General features: G+C 45.2%; 2 protein-coding genes across 12 annotated transcripts in view; one reads left to right on the forward strand and one right to left on the reverse strand.

The window, feature by feature from the left end:
* The window catches only part of LOC146009882 (uncharacterized), a 227,902-nt gene that overhangs the window by 119,805 nt on the left and 86,287 nt on the right, over positions 1-21,810 (forward strand). The window lies entirely within an intron of this gene.
* Positions 17,689-21,810, reverse strand: part of LOC146009857 (uncharacterized) — a 426,052-nt gene continuing 421,930 nt past the window's right edge. For all 8 annotated transcript variants that reach the window (XM_083150395.1, XM_083150397.1, XM_083150396.1 and 5 more), the window contains one exon: positions 17,689-20,440. In XM_083150395.1, the coding sequence (XP_083006521.1) occupies positions 18,225-20,440 (2,216 nt within the window). In that variant the 3' untranslated portion in view covers positions 17,689-18,224. The remainder of the gene's footprint in view (positions 20,441-21,810) is intronic.

Below are 21,810 nucleotides of genomic sequence, written 5' to 3' on the forward strand. Positions count from 1 at the left end.
AGGCAGGAAGGTAGGCAGGCAGGCAGGTAGGCAGGCAGGCAGGCAGGTAGGCAGGCAGGCAGGTAGACAGGCAGGTAGGCAGGCAGGCAGGTAGGCAGGCAGGTAGGCAGGCAGGTAGGTAGGCAGGCAGGCAGGTAGGTAGGCAGGCAGGTAGGCAGGTAGGCAGGCAGGTAGGCAGGCAGGCAGGCAGGTAGGCAGGCAGGTAGGCAGGCAGGTAGGCAGGCAGGCAGACAGGTAGGCAGGCAGGTAGGCAGGCTGGCAGGCTCCAAGTGCAGCTGCCTGGACTCCGGACACAGACAAGTTCACATGATTCTTCTTAGTTTCAGCTCAGACTGTGGCAGCATTTATAACATACTTGCCTACCCTCCCGCATTTAGCGGGAGTCTCCCGTTTTTCCAATCATTCTCCCGCCCCCCGCAAATCCCTGGGGTTCTCCCGCTTTTTTGTCCCCTTTCCAATAAAAACGTAATGCGCATGCGCGAACGCGTCATTGTGGGGGCGGGGCCTAAATGCGCGACGCCGTGACGTAATTAGGAAGGCCACCGCGGGGCTGTGTGGGTAGCGCTGGCCTGAGCGTGCAGGAGCGGCACTGGCAGCGGCAGTGGACTGAGGCATTGGCAGACAGTGAGTCGGACAGCGGGAGCCGGGAGCACACAAGAGTGTCAGACTCGTCTCAGCTGTGTAAGGAGCAGCAGCCGCAGCAGCCAGTAAGTAAAAGCTTAAAGTGAACTGACTGTAAGCTGCATTCCTCTCCCCCACTCACTAAGCCTGCTTCTTATCGATCACCTCTCCCCCCACCACTGGTCCCCGACTGGCTTCCGTCCCAAGACATGCTCCACTACTCCTGTCGTCATGCCCCATTAATTTTCTAGCTGCCTGCCTTCCTACAAGGGGCACTTAAAAGATATATATATATATATATATATATATATATATATATATATAATGTATAAGTGTGTATATATATATATATATATCTATGTATATATATATATATATATATATATACGTGTGTATATGTGTATATATATATATATATATATATATATATATATATATATATACGGTGTAAGTGTATGTAGGTTGCAGTGTGTGCCACTGACAAGCTCATACAGCTTGTCACCTGTTTGTCATGTTCCCATGACTACTGTTATGTGAAATAATAATGAACATGGGATAGCTTACTATAGTCATTCTGTCATTTCTGCTTTTTGGGCGGGCACGGTCTAAGCCACTATATCGCTAAACTTCTCAAATCAGTAGGGCAGCTGTTGGCAAGAACATGTGGTTGACTACCGGAGCCGTCTATTTTGGTATGTTTAATAAGCATCACGGTGTGTGGCATGTGTATAATGGGCATCACGGTGTGTGGCATATGTATAATGGGCATCACGGTGTGTGGCATATGTATAATGGGCATCACGGTGTGCGGCATATGTATAATGGGCAGCAGGGTGTGTGACATATGTATAATGGGCTTCACGGTCTGTGGCATATGTATAATGGGCATCACGGTGTGCGGCATATGTATAATGAGCATCACGGTGTGCGGCATATTTAGAATGGGCATCACGGTGTGCGGCATATATGCATAACGGCCATCACGGTGTGTGGCATATATATATAATGGGCATCATGGTGTGGCATATGTATAATGGGTATCACGGTGTGTGGCATATGTATAATGGGTATCACGGTGTGTGGCATATGTAAAATAGAGCATCACGGTGTGTGGCATATGTATAATGGGCATCAAGGTGTGTGGCATATGTATAATGGGCATCACGGTCTGTGGCATATATATATATATATAATGGGCATCACGGTGTTCTACATATGTATAATGGGCATCATGGTGTGCGGCATACGTGTAATGGGCATCACAGTGTTTGGCATATGAATAATGGCCATCACGGTGTGGGACATATGTGTAATGGGCATCACGGTGTGTGGCATATGTATAATGGAGCATCACGGTGTGTGGCATATTTATAATGGGCATCACAGTGTTTGGCATATGTATAATGGCCATCACGGTGTGTGGCATATGTATAATGGGCATTGGTGTGTGACATATATATAATGGGCATCAGGGTGTGTGACATATGTATAATGGGCATCACGGTGTGTGACATATGTATAATGGGCATCAGGGTGTGTGACATGTATAATGGGCATCAGGGTGTGTGACATATGTATAATGGGCATCACGGTGTGTGGCATATGTATAATGGCCATCACGGTGAGTGGCATATGTATAATGGGCATCAGGGTGTGTGACATATGTACAATGGGCATCAGGGTGTGTGACATATGTATAATGGGATTCACGGTCTGTGGCATATGTATAATGGGAATCTCTGTGTGTGGCATATGTATAATGGGAATCTCTGTGTGTGGCATATGTATAATGGGCATCACGGTGTGGGGCATATGTATAATGGCCATCACTGTGTGTGGCATATGTATAATGGCCATCACGGTGTGTGGTATATGTATATTGGGCATCACAGTATGCGGCATATGTATAATGACTACTGTTATGTGAAATAATAATGAACATGGGATAGCTTACTATAGTCATTCTGTCATTTCTGCTTTTTGGGCGGGCACGGTCTAAGCCACTATATCGCTAAACTTCTCAAATCAGTAGGGCAGCTGTTGGCAAGAACATGTGGTTGACTACCGGAGCCGTCTATTTTGGTATGTTTAATAAGCATCACGGTGTGTGGCATGTGTATAATGGGCATCACGGTGTGTGGCATATGTGTAATGGGCATCACGGTGTGTGGCATATGTATAATGGAGCATCACGGTGTGTGGCATATTTATAATGGGCATCACAGTGTTTGGCATATGTATAATGGCCATCACGGTGTGTGGCATATGTATAATGGGCATCAGGGTGTGCGGCATATGTATAATGGGCATCAGGGTGTGTGACATATGTATAATGGGATTCACGGTCTGTAGCATATGTATAATGGGCATCACGGTGTGCGGCATATGTATAATGAGCATCATGGTGTGGCATATGTATAATGGGCATTGGTTTGTGGCATATGTATAATGGCCATCACGGTGTGTGGCATATGTATAATGGGCATCACGGTGTGCGGCATATGTATAATGAGCATCATGGTGTGCGGCATATTTATAATGGGCATTGGTTTGTGGCATATGTATAATGGCCATCACGGTGTGTGGCATATATGTATAATGGAGCATCACGGTGTGTGGCATATGTATAATGAGCATCACGGTGTGTGGCATATGTATAATGGAGCATCACGGTGTGTGGCATATTTATAATGGGCATCACAGTGTTTGGCATATGTATAATGGCCATCACGGTGTGTGGCATATGTATAATGGGCATCACAGTGTTTGGCATATGTATAATGGCCATCACGGTGTGTGACATGTATAATGGAGCATCACGGTGTGCGGCATATGTATAATGGAGCATCACGGTGGGGCATATGTATAATGGAGCATCACGGTCTGTGGCATATGTATAATGGGCATCACGGTGTGCGGCATATGTATAATGAGCATCATGGTGTGGCATATGTATAATGGGCATTGGTTTGTGGCATATGTATAATGGCCATCACGGTGTGTGGCATATGTATAATGGGCATCACGGTGTGCGGCATATGTATAATGAGCATCATGGTGTGCGGCATATTTATAATGGGCATTGGTTTGTGGCATATGTATAATGGCCATCACGGTGTGTGGCATATATGTATAATGGAGCATCACGGTGTGTGGCATATGTATAATGAGCATATGCCACATACCATGATGCCCAATATACAGTACATATGTGGCTGTCTGTGTCCCTGCTGTCACTCTCTCTGTGTTCCCACTGTCTCTCTGATGTCACTCTCCCTGTCCCTTTGTCCTTGAATTTTGTCTCATACTGTGTGGTACAATGTGTAAGGGCACTAGTACTAGATAGTATAAGGAGTCTGACTAGTGTGGTGTATAAGTGGTATGTGGTGTGGTACACTTCACATAAAGACACGCCCCTTTTCCCATGGCCACACCCCCTTTGCAGAGCGCGCGCGCCTTCGGCGCGCGCAGAACTAAGTCCTCTGGTTTGTTCCATACTCCGACTTTATAATTTCCTCTCTCTCTCTCTCTCTCTATGGCCCTTATTCTGATTGACGCGGACTTTACCGCATACTTTCGGATCGCGTCTTTACGGCGTCTGCGCATGCGTGGAGAACGCAACGCGCATGTGCCACGCCTTGACTCGGTACCAGTTCGGCCAGATCCCGTCCAGAACTGTTCACCGCTATCATTCGGGAAATAGGGGCGTATTATGGGCGTCATGCGGAATGACACATGGGCGTAGTTTCAAAGTGGGCAAAACGGGGCGGAAACATGGGCGGACACGGGGGAGTACACTTATGTTGGGGGGCGTACATTCGGAAACCACTCCGAATGCACGCGATCAAAAAGGGCAGAAATGTGCGGTGTCCACAAGTGTACTATTGCTTTGCGGACACCACTCGTTCATGCGGTAGGCGAACGTACGCCTAATGACTACAACCATTAACACCTGAACCCAATAGAATCTACTCCTTTACTCATTACTCACTAATAGGACGCTTGTCAGTGCTTTAATTGAAACCATTGCTGCTTCAAGGAAACCTTACTAGTCCCCCACATATGCTGTACTTGTCAGACACTTTCAAACTGCTAACAATGGACATGACAGAATATTAATACTAGCAATACACATGTGTATTTGACATGTATAATAAGTGGGTCATGTGATGTATTGCAGAAGATACTTCATAGTGGGTTGTTTGGCGTAAATACTCCGCTTACGGGCGGTAGCACCGCTTGGCTCCCGTTCGGATGCGGTATTTCCGAGCATACTCTGTAATACTCAGTAATACCGTGCAGAATCGGAGTGTTTCTCCCGCACACGCATGGTTTGTATGTCGTCCGTAAACACGCCCTGTTCTTAAAGAGTGAGTCCGTCCGAATGCGGAGGACACGTGGGCGTTTCTACGGACGATGGCCGCACGCGGCAAAACACCGTGGCGTGCGGACCGCACCGTAAGAATGCGGGAATATCCGCACCGATCAGAATAAGGGCGTATATATCTATATATATATATATATATATATATATATATATATATATATATACTGTATGTATATGTATGTATGTATGTATATATATATGTAGATTGCTGTAGAAAGCGTCACTTCAGAGCTTGTGATCAAGGGGAAATTTATTGTGTCAATGCAGTTTCGGGCCTCAGCCCGTCATCAGGAGGCCCGAAACGGCGTTGACCCAATAAATGTTAACTTGATCACAAGCCCTGGAGTGACGCTTTCTACAGCAATCTACATTGGCGCACCTGAACACATGTACACTGAAGCAGGCACCCAGGCAAGCATATTGACCCCGACAGCAGAAACAGAGTGCCGGTCCACTGATCTCTATATATGTATGTATATAATGATGCGCAACGCTGCTCTCAGTGCATTTTGCGATCATCTAAAATCTCCCTCATTTTGCTTTTCAAAAGTAGGCAAGTATGATTTATAATCAACCTAAAGCCTCACTGTGATATGCCTCGCTGTGATATGCCTCGCTGTGCTATGCCTCACTGTGCTATGCCTCACTGTGATATGCCTCACTGTGATATGCCTCACTGTGATATGCCTCACTGTGATATGCCTCACTGTAATATGCCTCACTGTGAGGATTTAGGTTGATTGTAAAGCCTGCCACAGTCTATAAATCTAGTGCAGTGTGGCAGGCAGGACCGGAGGGCAAGATCGGAAGTCACAGAGACAGGTGCAGGCTGCTATGGGCAGTGACAGCACTGAGCTCACCTCATCTCAGCAAGGGAGCAGAGCAGGGAGAATACCTTGCTGAGACTAGCACCACCAAGGGCTGAGCCCCGGCATTCTCCTCCTGCCTCCAGCTCCTGCCTTTACACTTACTGCTGCTGCACTGTGACACTGCGCCCACGTATTGCTGCCCCCCCCCCCCCCCGCAAATGCTTTGGCTGCGGAGCCTTCTTTACGCCACTGGGTCACATCACCCCAGGGTCCGACAGCCCAGGCACACAGGGGGTCCCTCCAGGGTATGGGAAGTTGCCGGCGGGGTCCCTCCAGCGCATGGAAATTAAGCGGAGACACCGCCGGCGACTTCCCATACCGTAGAGGGACCCCCTGTCTGCCTGGGCTGTCGGACCCTGGGGTGATGTGACCGAGCCAGCCCAGACCTGTCTCTCCCACCACCCGCGCTAATCCCCCGCAGTCTCTCTTCCCATCACTCGGACTGCTGCCAGGGCCGCCCGAATCCCGGACATTGTATAGTCTGGGACAGCCACCTGTCCAGACTCCGGACGCCGGCCTGAATTACCAGACTGTCCGGAGTAATCCCGGACGGGTGTAACCCTAGATACAATCATATGATCCCAACTGTCCCGCTTATCGCGGGAACGTCCCAGTGTTTTGGGATGTTCCCGCGTCCCTCCCCTGGGCCGACAGTGTCCTGTGGAGCGGTGGGGCAGTTGGGAGACCCCCGTCACACATGAATAGACTCTGTGCACATGCTGTAGCCGGAGTGGCTGGGGGTATAGCCAGCAGTTCACGGAGCGTGCCCCCACAGCGGCGGAATCAGGGGGCGTGGCCTCACAGTAGTGCAGGGTTGCCAACCCTCCCAGAATGGCCGGGAGGATCCCGAAAATCGGGTCCCCCTTCCAGCCCCCGGAAAGGTGGGCCACCCTCCCAGATTCCGTCAGACCCCCTTCCGCGCCCTAACGCAACTGTGGGTAGAAGCTATAAATTGCCGCTATTCGCTGCTTTTCGGCTAATCATGCAGGCCAATTTAGCCCCGCCCCCTCACCGGAGACCCGCATATTGCGGTATTTGCATCACTGGGGGCTCCATCAGGCCTCACCCCCAGAAGTAATGCTGACAGTCTCCTCTTTGGGCTTCTCCCGGAGAGGAGACTGTGAAAGTCGGCAACCCTGCAGTAGTGCAGCAAGCACAGGTCACGTCCCCTTCCCGCTAGGCCACGCCCAGACATTTCGCTCTGTCCCCAAGGCCGGTGTTAGGGTGTTCGGCGCGTCCCTGCAAACTCTAACTTTGGCGCTCCCTCCCACCCCTTATAAAATGGGGGCAAACGCCACAAAAAAGGATTGTGTTTTAAAATGACACCACCCAGTTGCACAATGTTATTGGCATGTAGTGTCACTGATTCACTTTATACCGCACATCATTTTCCCTTATTCCCGTTACAAAACACAGTAGAATACATTATTTGTTACTTCAGGCATTTGTACTGTTAGTACAGATTATGCGACACAGTAGTGTCCCTTATATAACATTCTAATAGTAGTAGTGCCTTCTACACATAACGCCCACAGTAATACGTCTTACACATAACGCCCACAGTAATACGTCTTACACATAACGCCCACAGTAATACGTCTTACACATAACGCCCACAGTAATACGTCTTACACATAACGCCCACAGTTATACGTCTTACACATAACGCCCACAGTAATACGTCTTACACATAACGCCCACAGTAATACGTCTTACACATAACGCCCACAGTAATACGTCTTACACATAACGCCCACAGTAATACATCTTACACATAACGCCCACAGTAATACGTCTTACACATAACGCCCACAGTAATACGTCTTACACATAACGCCCACAGTAATACGTCTTACACATAACGCCCACAGTAATACGTCTTACACATAACGCCCACAGTAATACGTCTTACACATGATGCCCACAGTAATACGTCTTACACATAATGCCCACAGTAACACTACTGTAATACATCATTTCCAGAGTAATACAGGTTACACCTAATGCTCACAGTAATACAGGTTACACCTAATGCTCACAGTAATACAGGTTACACCTAATGCTCACAGTAGTGCTGCCTACACATAAGGGGTGATTCTATAATGATCGGACCGGCCTGAATTTGTCCCCGTTCCGATGGTTGGGGGTCTGTGCAGATCCCAGCACCGAATGGTTTCATCAGCAGGCTATACATTACAGGGGATTCAGTATGAAATCCCGGCGGTCGGGATCACGGCGTTCAAAATCCCGACGCCGGAATCCCGACCGCCGAAATCCCAACAAGGGGGGGCGTGGATCGCCCCCCTTGCGGGCCCGGTGCCTTGCTACGCTCGGCACGCTAATTTATTCTCCCTCCAGGGGTGTCGTGGACACCCACGGAGGGAGAAAGTGTCGGGATTTCGGCGGTCGGGTTTTCGGCGGTCGGGATTCTGAACGCTGGGATCCCGACCGCCGGGATTTTAACTGCATCCCATTACAGGGAGGGAGGGGCGGAAGTGGGGCTGGACCATGGGAACACAGGTGGGCCGATGCCTGCAGGGGGCAAGGTACCGAAACTGAGTACACCACTTCAGGGTGAAATCATAGGAAGGGGGCTGAGGAGTTGAGGAGATCTCAAGTAATTGAATATGAAATTGTAACGCATCCCTATTGAATGTATCTGTAGTTGCCGATAATCTCTTCACTGCCGCTAAGCCTCCCTCATGGGGGATAACAGTGTAGAGATTTTATACATCAATACTACAGAGGAAAATGTCACAATCAGAGGCTTGTAAATTAGAGAGATGTTTCAAAAGAGTCTAATGCTGTCAGCGACTCTCGCTTCCTCGGTGCCAATCCCCCCGCAATAAACAGATTTACCTCCCCTTAGGCAACAAACATGGAACCCCTAGCAATGAACATGCAAATCTCAATGGCAACGAGCATGTAACTCCCCCTTGGCAACAAGCATGTAATCCACCCTGGCAACAAGCATGGAACCCATGGCAACGAGATTGTACGAAAGCAGCACTAATGTGCCCAACAATGTGATTAATAACGATTAATAATTGTAATTGTTGTCCAGCATTGATAGATAGATATAGGTTACACATTATAAAACTACATATATATATATATATATATATATATATATATATATATGTGTGTACAATGGATAAAGAGGCGGCGACTATTGTTTAAAAGTAATCTGCAGATGGAGAAAAATGGTCGGTGAATGAGAATTGGGTAAATAAATATAAATATTTTATTTATGACACTACAGTAAAATGAATACTAAAAAGAAGAAATTTATATAGAAAAACCTTATATATAAATTTTTTTTTTTTAAAAAGGTTCTTATAAACACAATTAAAAAATGGACATGAATAAAGTGATTAAGTGCTTATCTTTAAAGAGAAGATTCTGGAGGCTAGGAACACCCAACGCGTTTCGTCCTGTCTGACTTTATCAAAGGGTGAGTTAAGACTGAGACCAGGCTCCTATTTATACCTATATGTCTGCCTCTTTACTGCTGACATCATATCCTGTCATTAATTAGGCTGTGAGCTGGATCATTATAACTAGTTATGGTGGGTATATAATACACATCACATTGGATAAAGCATAGTCCCCCTAACTGGGGCGCTATGTTTAGAAAGTGCACCGCTTATATAAACAGGTATAAAACACTAAATTTAGTAAATATGCGGCATTTCCGCCACACTTCCGGTATCCCGGATTCGGTAATGCGCATGCGCGGCCCGTCATCAGCCGCGATATAGTCTGTGCCACACTTCCTTCTGTGTGTGCGTTCATGAATCATGTCCCCCGGACCGCTCGTTCCACCTATGTAGTGGTATCACATAGAATCCGATGTGTCTGTGTATAAGGGATCCCGGCGGCCATTTTCTTGAAGCTTTTAGTATTTCTTTCATTCAGGGATTACCGCGGCCATCTTGCCTAGGTTTCATATGCCGGTTTTTCATCATAGAGAGAAACAGATATACATAGTAACTTATCAAATCAGTTTTTATGCGGACAGTTTAGTGAATAATAATAAAAATGAGGATTCATATGCCTCGTGATTTAATATAAAGTGCTTATGTGCCTAAACGGTCTGTTTGTTGTTCAAAAGGTTATAACCATAGTTCCATATTGACATGAAACTTGAAATCCTTGAACTGTGCAGTTGTGAGTATTTGAAGCTGTCTTGAAAAAGGCCCTCTAGTGGCCGAAACGTCGACCTACAGGATCTGAGGATCCTTGAAGTAAGATCTATGTATTATTACAAGCAAGTACGAAATTAAAAGATTGATGTTTTTACTGGTGAGTGCTTTTCGTGGATTAATTATCCCATACACAGAATATTATTGGGACACATTGATTGTCACTATAGTTAAGCACCCCAATTGATGACCTTGGCTGGCTGTGAGTGCGGATCCTCCAAGAATATATATATATATATATATATATATATATATACATACATATATATATATATATATATATATATATATATATATATATATGGGTAGCAAATAAGCTAAAATGGGGTATTTTACAAACAGACCCTATTTTAAATAAAATACTGCCAGTTAATCCAGACATAGTTTTTAAGAAAGCAAAAAATTTGAAGGACTCCCTAGCACCAAGTATGTTACAACAAAAAAAGAAAGAATCAAACATGCCATGGGACCGAGCAAAAGGTTTTTACAAATGCAACAAGTGCAATATATGCAAATTTGCACATCCAGACTTTAAAAATTTCGGTAATTTTAATGGATCCAAAAAATACACCCTGAAGAGCCTGGTCAACTGCAACTGCAACAGTAGTTGGGTGATCTACATGTTGGAGTGCACATGTGGTTTTAAATATATTGGCAAAACCAAACGCCAACTGAAATTGAGGATCCAGGAGCATGTGAGGGGTATTAAAAACAAAGTAGACAACCACACAGTTCCAAGACATTTTTCAAAATATCATAATGGCAATGTGGAAGACATGAAATTTAAAGTACTGGAGCATGTTAACTTGGGTCCCGGGGGGGGGGGGGGGGGATAGAGAGAACCTCCTATCGAGGAGGGAGATGTTCTGGATTCATGAGCTCAACACATTAACACCTAATGGGCTCAACGATAATTCTGAACTAGCACCGTTTTTATGAAATCTTTTTAATGTACCCCTTTTATATTAAGAAATTGGCATGACTTTTATGAAATTTAATGGACTTTTTTAATATTTTTAAAATTTTGTGATTTTATATTTTTATATATGTATGACTTTGATATTTATTTAAAGTGCGTAAAGTGTCCCAAATACTGCGTGCCAGTCAAAAAGAGGGGCGAACCTGTGTATCGGGAATTTCCATGGGAGGGCACTGTGACCTTAAAACCCCAGGAAAGCACCGACCATAAGGACGTCCTCTCCGTTCTATGTCCATGTTGCAGTTTTCCTTATGTATGACATATACGTATGTATTACTTTAAGACAGAGCATCACCTTTCCTCATTATCGTTAGTGGTTACCAAGGCAACCATTAGGGGGACAGGTAACATAGTCATCCACTGCCTCTGTTTCCGGGGAAAGCCTGAGATCACCGGACTCCGTAAAAACGGAATTCGCGTCCGAAACCGGAAGTCGCGTGTGGTTCACGGACTTCCGGAAGTGACGCATATGCGTTCCACCAGACAGATACCGGAAGTGTGGCGCCACGAATAGCGGGAACCACACTCCACCCACTGCTCTATTAGTAAAGGTATAAATATAATCCTGTGAACATGTAACAATTACACTCCTGACGAAGTCCAAGCCCACTGGCGGGGGATGAAACGCATTGAGGGAAATTCTGACAGTGCGATGACGATTGACTGACCTCACCATTATATCAGATAAGCCTTTATACTTGTATGCATTGTACGAGCATTTTAAGTCTGTTTTGCGATAATAAATTGTGTTAGCAATATTACACTATTCTATTCCTATTTCTTTGTTCCACTATGATGGTCTGAGAGACAAGAACGTGGGGATAAGAAAAACCCAAGCTGTCCTGGATGCTTTACCTGCAAACACGCTCATAAAAAGTGGTTGGAATCCACTAACAACGGTACACTTGTACACATTTGGGGTGATCATTCACTAAAGGTGAAGGGATCCATATATTAAACATAAACCTACTACACCAGAAGGTGCCCATCTCACTCTTTTTTCTCACTCTTTTTTCTATATATATATATATATATATATATATATATATATATATATATATATATATATATATATATATATATATATATATATATAGATGGGTAGCAAATAAGCTGCACTCACGAGTCTTCTTGATGAACAAATAGTTTATTCCAACATATTTTGAGTCATAGACCCGTCCTCAGGTAATAACCTCACAGTGCAAATGAACACACTCCCTCCCATTAAGTGTACACCTGTGCCTTAACCCATTCACGTCATTCACCTGCAATGATTACTCATCACAGAAAAAAGGCGCTTCCAGGGGTCAGAGCACGGCAACACTCACTAAACCACCAATAAAATGTATACATTACAAATATAAATGCAAAAACCAAATAGAAAAACTTTAAAAACAGTATCCTGACATATAGCAAACATTTCAGTAATAATATGCAATAGTGTAATTTAGCAAGTTGCTCATATTTATATATACAAAACAATGCATTTATACAGTAATTTTATGAATCTAATCTGAATGTAGTTAATAATTTTAGCTAACCTGTCACGAAGTTGCCACACATAATTGGCTAGTTTGTAAGTTTCAAAGGAAACAATGCAGCCCAAATTTCTCATTAAGGCCTTTGGGTGCCAAGGTATCCAATTTAGCTATCCACCTACTTTCCAATTGTAGGAGATGCTTACCTCTCTTGCCACCGCGAACCGCCAGGCGGTGGTTGGCCATTCTTTCACAAAAGGTTGTTTCCGTCTTTCCTACATACAGGTATCCACACGGACAGTAGATAATGTAAACTACAAACCTTGTAGTACATGTTAATACATGTCTAATCATATACTTCTTTCCACTATAAGGGTGCAAAACATGATCACCTATCAGTAATGAGTTGCTGGTTGTGCAACTCAAACATCGGTAACAACCATTAGGACGGGTAAGGAAATTGCTGGGTATTGTATGTTTCATTAAATTAGTAACATCCAGCTTTACAAGAGAGTCACGCAAATTGCGGCCCCTTGAGTAAGCAGGCATCAATCGCGTGTTTAGTAAACCCGGTAGGTACTTATCCGAGTTGACAACAGGCCATACTTGTTTAATATGCTTGTTTATGGTAGAACTAGATGTAATAAATCTGTTGATCCATGGGATCAAACCCTTGTCAATACGATTGGAATTCTCAGTTAAACCTATTTCACGGGGTATATTGAGTACCTTTCTTTTAGCAGCCTCCAAATCGTTTATGTGATATCCGCGCTTAATAAAGCATTCAATCATCTCATCCAATGCTAAAATAGTCTCATTGGGATCACTTGTAATTCTTCTTACACGCAGCATCTGGGAATACGGTAATCCACACCTTAATGCAGGGCTGGCAATTGCGGCCCTCCAGATGTTGAGGAACTACACATCCCAGGATGCTTTGCATTAGTTTTACTATGTGGCCATGCTGAAACTGATGCAAGGCATGCTGGGATGTGTAGTTCCTCAACATCTGAAGGGCCGCAATTGCCCAGCCCTGCCTTAATGGTAGAACTGAGAGGGGCCACCTTCCCTGTTATATGTGTTATATAGAGGGGTGTAGCTACCATAGGTGCAGCTGCTATGGGGCCCAGAGCTGAGAGGGGCCATCTTCCCTGTCACAATTACATGTGTTATATACAGGGGTGTAGCTACCATAGGTGCAGCTGCTATGGGACCAGAGCTGAGAGGGGCCACCTTCCCTGTCACAGTTACATGTGTTATATACAGGGGTGTAACTGCCATAGGTGCAGCTGCTATGGGGCCCAGAGCTGAGAGGGGCCACCTTCCCTGTCACAGTTACATGGGTTATATACAGGGTGTAACTACCATAGGTGCAGGGAGTGCAGCTACTATGGGGCCCAGAGCTGAGAGGGGCCACCTTCCATGTCACAGTTACATGTGTTATTTACAGGGTGTAACTACCATAGGTGCAGGGGGTGCAGCTGCTATGGGGCCAGAGCTGAGAGGGGCCACCCTACCTGTCACAGTTACATGTGTTATATACAGGGGTGTAGCTCCCATAGGTGCAGCTGCTCTGGGCCCAGAGCTGGGAGGGGCCACCTACCCTGTCACAGTTACATGTGTTATATACAGGGGTGTAGCTACCATAGGTGCAGGGAGTGCAGCTGCTATGGGGCCCAGAGCTGAGAGGGGCCACCTTCCCTGTCACAGTTACATGTTATCACTGTCCAGGTTAATTCTGCTTACCTGGCCTGTTATGTGTACTCTGATATTTGCCCAGCACCTGACCCTCAGTTGCCGTGGTCTCTGCTGCTGTGAGAATCCTAGTCTGCTACTGAGAACTCTGGGGTAGATTTATCAGGCTCGGGGAAGTGATAAAAGTGTGTTTTTTTATCACCGGCCAATCAGCTCTTACCTGTCATTTATCAAACCAAGCCTGTAACTTCACAGTTAGGAGCTGATTGGGCGGTGATAAAAACCAGACACATTGGGCAGATGTATTAAGCCTTAACCATAGATAAATGCAAGGGTGATAAGGAGAGATAAACGTCCAGCCAATCACCTGCTAACTGACTTTTTTCAAACACAGCCTGTAACATGGCAGTTAGCAGGTGATTGGCTGGACGTTTATCTCTCCTTATCACCCTTGCATTTATCTACTGTTAAGGCTGAATACATCTGCCCTAGAATCACTTCACCGAGCTTAATAAATCTGCCCCTCTGTTCTGCTATTAACTCCTTGGTTGCCTGGTATCAGACTTGCATGGCTTGGGAGAAGCCATGCAAGTCTCCTGTTACCCAGCTGCGGTCCAGTTCCCGTTATTCTCAGGTACAGCTCTGGTCTAGTTCCTGGTTATTCTCCAGAATTTCTTCAGTCCTTCACCACTCCGTATTACCACCAGGCTGGTGTAGCAGGAACATGACAGTCAGGTCTCAGCCTTCGCTGTTAGTCATGTTCTGTGTGGGTTTTGTACTGACCGGATCATCGCTCCAGGTTTTGGTTGATCCACTTTGCCTTGTTTCCATGCATGCCTTAGTCTGTAGTAGGTATGGTGGTCTCTAGCTACCTGGTATTTAGTCCTGCTCTGAGGACTCAATCCTGCCATTAATACTCCTGTGGTATTCCTTGTTCCTAGCGATTTCTTACTGTCCCAGCGATTCCTACAAACTCCTATCTGATTTTTCCAGCCTATCCTGTGTATACCAGTTTGTTCTATGATCATATCAGCCAGAGTCCAGGATATTCCAGCCTGTATCTAGCAAGGATTCCGGTCTATGATATCCTGAATGCATCCTGTCTGTCTGCAGCTAGAAAACCATTTAAGTGGCGTCTTGTCTGTGTCCTGAGGAATCATTGCTTCCAGTTGGCGAGGTCAAGTCTGTGTCTAGGTCCTGTCCTGTCAGCGAGTCATCAGTGGAGATCGTTGTGCGCTCAGTTGCTTCCGTCTGAGCATCCAGATTAGACTACTGTTCGGTTAGTCCTGTTGTCCAAGAGATTTATTGTGCGTCAGAAGAGACTGCTGAATCGTCTAGTTGGGACATTCAGTACATCCAGCAGAAACTCCTCTTCGCTCAGCTATCCACAAGATCCTCCCTGGTGTCTGTCCAGAGGTGTTGTGAATACTGGCGGCTTCCCCACACATTGTGGAGGAAGCCGCACCTTAAATTATTATCTGCTGCTGGTATTCTCAGGGTGCCGGCCGGACTCGTAGGTCTTGTTCCGCGATAGTAGTGGCTAGGCCGCAAATCCTGTGTTACTTTGTCTGCAAGGTTGCATGTTCCAGTCCATGTTCATAGCCTAGTTTAATCTTTGTGTCGTCTAGTCAGTTTATCATCTTACTAGTAACCTGACTCGGTTGGGTCTAGTGTCACCACAAGAGACCAGGTGGCATCCAAGTACGGGGTGAAGTCTGTCCTGGAAAGGTGGCAGTTAGTGGCAAAGTCTAAGACATCCGAAGGTGCCAGCCGACTCCAGGTATAGTAATAGAGTCAGGGTCAGGTGATGCTGTGCTTCACCACGTCTGCCACAGAAGCACAATTCAGGCTGTAATCAACCCCTTGCAGTCCTGCCAGTCAGAGCGAGGGTGAACTCAGAGTTCTCCCCAGATTATCATAACAATCAGTAGGTAATAGATTGACTTTTTACCCCCTTCCACGCAATGAGTGCAGTGGCCCTCACAGAACCAGCGGCGTAGCGAGGGCGGAGCCGGTGGAGCACAAGCTCCGGGCACAGATTGATCACCTGGCGCCGGAGCCATGCACCGCCAGCCCGCCTGCCTCGCCCGCTCACCATTGTGCACCACTGTCTCCCGCTATTTTAATTCAAGCCTCTGTCTCCTGCTGGACCGCGGCGCTCGCCAATAAGCGCTTGCAGTCCAGCAGTCAATCAGAAGCATTGGTGGCTGCTGGACTGCGAGCGCTTATTGGTTAGCGCGCAGTCCAGCGGGAGACTTGCCCTATTGCGCCGTCGGGGCTGGACACACAGTTTGAGTGCCCTGACGGAGGAGGAAAAGCGAAGGCTGGGAAACTCCCCTGCCGGAGCCGAGGACGCGGCCCTGCTGACGTTGGCGCAGAGGCCATGACCCTGCTACCACCGGAGCTGAGGACGGGACCATGCTGACACTGGCGCCGAGGCCATGACCCTGCTCCCACAGGAGCTGAGGACAGGACCATGCTGCCGACAGCGCTGAGACCCTGCTCCTATCAAGGGACCACGCTGAATGACAGCAGCTGCAGGAGAGCTCCAGGGATATGCAGCTGACTGGGGTGAGTCCAGCTACAATGTACAGTCTATGCATGGGGCAGTGTGTGTGTGTGTGTTTTGGGGCACAATGTGTGTATATGGTGTCACTGTGTGTGTATTGGGGCAAAGTGTGTGTATACAGTATGTGTATGAGGTGTGTGTGTGTTTTTGGGCACAGTGCATGTCTGTGTATTGTGTCCCAGTGTGTTTATGAGAAGACAGCGTGTGACAGTGTGTGTGCAAAATTACTGTTTTAGCCCTGCCAGTGCTGAGGACAGGGGGACCCATAGCACAGAATAGTAATTAAGTGTGTAGGGTGATGAAGCATGCAGTGATGGGGGTGGGATGTAGTGCAGGGTGTAGGATGATGCAGTGCAAGGTATAGGCAATATGGGGATGTAGTGATGTAGTGCAGGGTATAGGGGGATGTAGTGTAGTGATGTAGTGCAGGGTATAGGGGGATGTAGTGATGTAGTGCAGGGTATAGGGGGATGTAGTGTAGTGATGTAGTGCAGGGTATAGGGGGATGTAGTGATGTAGAGTAGTTATGTAGTGCAGCATACGATGACGCACAGTAAGGCATGTGGGGGCACACGCTATGAAGGGGCCATGTGACCGATGCTTAGGGCATTTGGGCACACAGGCAAGTGGAGAACACGCTACTGTAAAGGGGGCCCACATTCCACCACACATATATTGGAGGTGCAGCAGGCAAAAATCCCCTCTGCACCATATGATCCTTCAGGCTCAGGGACGGGGGGGGGGGGGGGTGGTGCATGCCCATGCTCCGGGCACTGTGGCACCTAGCTACATCACTGCACAGAACAGGCAACATTAAAAACCAAAAACATATAGCGTGTAATATTACACAAGTAATTCACGTTAGAGGTCACATAAGAGCCAGGATGAGGACACGATACACAAAGAGATTTATTCTGCAGACAGAAAGCTTCCACATGGGAACACAGAACATCCTCTTCTATACATGTGACGTCTGACTCCCATCATTCCCAGCAGTAATAATAATGGTACTTATACAGCACTTTCCTACCAATAAGGCACAGTCACATTTACACTCAATACAGGATACTAAATAAATACTTCAGCTACAGATAAAAGCAAACAGGACAGTAAGGAATCAATCTGCTTCTGGTACATTGGATGCTGCTCATGCAGGGCTGGGAAAGTCAGAAGGCCAATGATGAAGCCAGCAGGACGAGGGAGTAGAGTGTCAGGTGGAGTGATCAGGGCTGGTTACAAGAAGATGGCATTGCAGTAGTCCAGACATGATAATAGAAATGTATGTATGATTGCAGGCAAATCTTGGGAATTGCTTGATTCTGGCTTTGTGCCTCGGATTCAAAAGTTTCCTCACCTGTGTGATGTCTATTGTGTGCAAAAAGATCCGATTTATTTCTTACAATCAGAGAATGGAAAGTTTCTCACCGGTGACTTCTCTGATGTGTAACCAGATTTGATTGCTGCGCAAAACCTTTCCCACAATCAGAGCACAGAAATGGTTTCTCACCTGTGTGAGTTCTCTGATGTGCAACAAGGTATATTTTATTTGTAAAACATTTCCCACACTCAGAACATGCAAATGGCTTCTCACCTGTGTGAATTCTCTGATGTGTCGCAAGGTATTTCTTTGTAAAACATTTTCCACACTCAGAACAGGGAAACTGCTTCTTGCCTATGTGACTTATTTTATGTTTAAGAAACTGTGATTTATTTAAAAAACTAATTCCACACTCACAACATGTTTGTGGCTTCTCATCGACGTGAGTTCTCTCATGTCTAAGAAGCTGGGAACTAACTGTAAAACATTTCCCACACTGAGCACAGGAAAATGGCTTCACACCTGTGTGAGATCTTTGATGTGAAATAAGACTTGATGACTGTAGAAAACATTTCCCACAATCAGAACATGAATATGGCTTCTCACCTGTGTGAAGTCTCTGATGTGTAACAAGAGTTGTTTTATGTGTAAAACATTTATCACACTCAGAGCATGCAAAGTGTTTCTCACCTGTGTGAATTTTCTGATGTGAAACAAGATGAGATTTATTTATAAAACATTTTCCACACCCAGCACATAAAAATGGTTTTACACCTGTGTGACTTCTCTGATGTGTAGCAAGTTTAGATTTACTCAAACATTTTTTCCCACACTCAGAACATGAAAGTAGACTCTCACCTGTGTGAGATCTTTGATGTGAAATAAGACTTGATGATTGTGTAAAACATTTTCCACACTCAGAACAGGAAAATGGTTTCTCACCTGTGTGAAACCTCTGATGTTTATGTAAATTAGATATTTGTGTAAAACTTTTCCCACACTCACCACAGGAAAATGGTTTCTCACCTGTGTGAGTTCTCTGATGTTTAACAAGATCTGATTTAATTGAAAAACATTTCCCACACTCAGAACATGAAAATGGCTTCTCACCTGTGTGAGATCTCTGATGTGAAATAAGACTTGATGATTGTGTAAAACATTTCCCACACTCAGCACAAGAAAATGGTTTCTCCCCTGTGTGAGTTCTCTGATGTTTAACAAAATCTGATTTCCGTGCAAAACATTTCTCACACTCAAAACATGAAAATGGTTTTGCACCTGTGTGAAGTTTTTGATGTGAAACAACTTGTGATTTCCTTCCAAAACATTTCCCACACTCAGAACATGAAAACAGTTTCTTAGCTATGTGAATTTTTTTATGTATATTTAGATATGATTTAGCTGTAAAACATTTCCCACACTCGGAGCATAGAAATGGTCTTTCACCTGTGTGAGTTCTCTGATGTTTAACAAGTTCTGATTTCAGTGTATAACATTTCCCACACTCAGAACATGAAAATGGTTTCCCATCTGTGTGAATTTTTTCATGTGTAACAACTTGTGATTTCCGTGCAAAACATTTCCCACACTCAGAACATGAAAATGGTTTTTCACCTGTGTGAATTATTTGATGTGTAGTAACTTGTGTTTTATGTGCAAAACATTTCCCACACTCAGGACATGAAAATGGCCTCTCACCTGTGTGACTTCTCTCATGCACAACAAGAGCTGATTTGTATATAAAACATTTCCCACACTCAGAACAGGAAAATGTTTTATCCCCTGTGTGAGTTCTCTCATGTATAACAAGAGCTGATTTGTTTATAAAGAATTTCCTACATTCAGAACAGGAAAATGTCTTATCCCCTGTGTGAGTTCTCTCGTGTATAACAAGAGCTGATTTGTTAATAAAACATTTCCCACACTCAGAACAGGAAAATGGCTTGTCCCCTGTGTGAGTTCTCAGATGTCTAACGAGAGCTGTTTTATGTATAAAACATTTGCCACACTCAGAGCATGGAAATGGTTTCTCACCAGTGTGACTTCTCTCATGTGTAATAAGATTTGATTTGTATGTAAAACATTTCCCACACTCAAAGCATGAAAATGGCCTATCAGCTGGCTGATTGGTAATAAGCTTGGTGTTCTGTGTAAAACATTTCACATATGTAGAACAGGGAGTCACTGTATCTACTCTCATAGATGTACCAATATCAGAGTTATCAGGAGAATCTTGTCTACAGATATTATCTTTTATGTCACAATCCGGGAATACAATCAGATGCCTGTCTGAGATATTCCTGCTTCTGTGTCCATCCGCTGGAAATAAAATTAAGAAAACACAGGTTAAATCAGGAAATGTTCATCTGCTACACTGTGGTGATACTACCTGAGATCAGGAAACATTCATCTGCTACACTGTGGTGATACTAAATGAAATCAAGAAACGTACGTCTGCTACACTGTGGTGATACTACATGAGATCAGGAAACGTTCATCTGCTACACTGTGGTGATACTACCTGAGATCAGGAAACGTTCATCTGCTACACTGTGGTGATACTAAATGAAATCAGGAAACATACGTCTGCTACACTGTGGTGATACTACATGAGATCGGGAAACATTCGTCTGCTACACTGTGGTGATACTACACGAGATCAGGAAACGTTCGTCTGCTACACTGTGGTGATACTACATGGGATCGGGAAACGTTCATCTGCTACACTGTGGTGATACCATATGAGATCAGGAAACGTTCGTCTGCTACACTGAGGTGATACTACATGAGATTAGGAAATGTTCATCTGCTACACTGTGTGGTGATACTACATGAGATCGGGAAACATTTGTCTGCTACACTGTGGTGATACCACCTGAGATCAGGAAACGTTCATCTGCTACACTGTGGTGATACCATATGAGATCAGGAAACGTTCATCTGTTACACTGTGGTGATACTACATGAGATCGGGAAACATTTGTCTGCTACACTGTGGTGATACTACATGAGATCAGGAAACGTTCATCTGCTACACTGTGGTGATACTACATGAGATCAGGAAACGTTCATCTGTTACACTGTGGTGATACTACATGAGATCAGGAAACGTTCGTCTGCTACACTGTGGTGATACCATATGAGATCGGGAAACGTTCGTCTGCTACACTGTGGTGATACCATATGAGATCGGGAAACGTTAATCTGCTACACTGTGGTGATACCATATGAGATCAGGAAACGTTCGTCTGCTACACTGAGGTGATACTACATGAGATCAGGAAATTTTCATCTGCTACACTGTGGTGATACTACATGAGATCAGGAAACGTTCGTCTGCTACACTGTGGTGATACTACACGAGATCAGGAAAAGTTCATCTGCTACACTGTGGTGATACTACACGAGATCAGGAAACGTTCATCTGCTACACTGTGGTGATACTACATGAAAACAGGAAACGTTCATCTGCTACACTGTGGTGATACTACATGAAAACAGGAAACGTTCATCTGCTACACTGTGGTGATACTACATGAAAACAGGAAACGTTCATCTGCTACACTGAGGTGATAGATGAGATCAGGAAACGTTCGTCTGCTACACTGAGGTGATAGATGAGATCAGGAAACGTTCGTCTGCTACACTGTGGTGATACATGAGATCAAGAAACATTCGTCTGCTACACT

The sequence above is a fragment of the Crinia signifera genome, chromosome 6 (assembly GCF_055691185.1).
Source record: "Crinia signifera chromosome 6, ASM5569118v1, whole genome shotgun sequence".
Taxonomy (NCBI): Eukaryota; Metazoa; Chordata; class Amphibia; order Anura; family Myobatrachidae; genus Crinia; species Crinia signifera.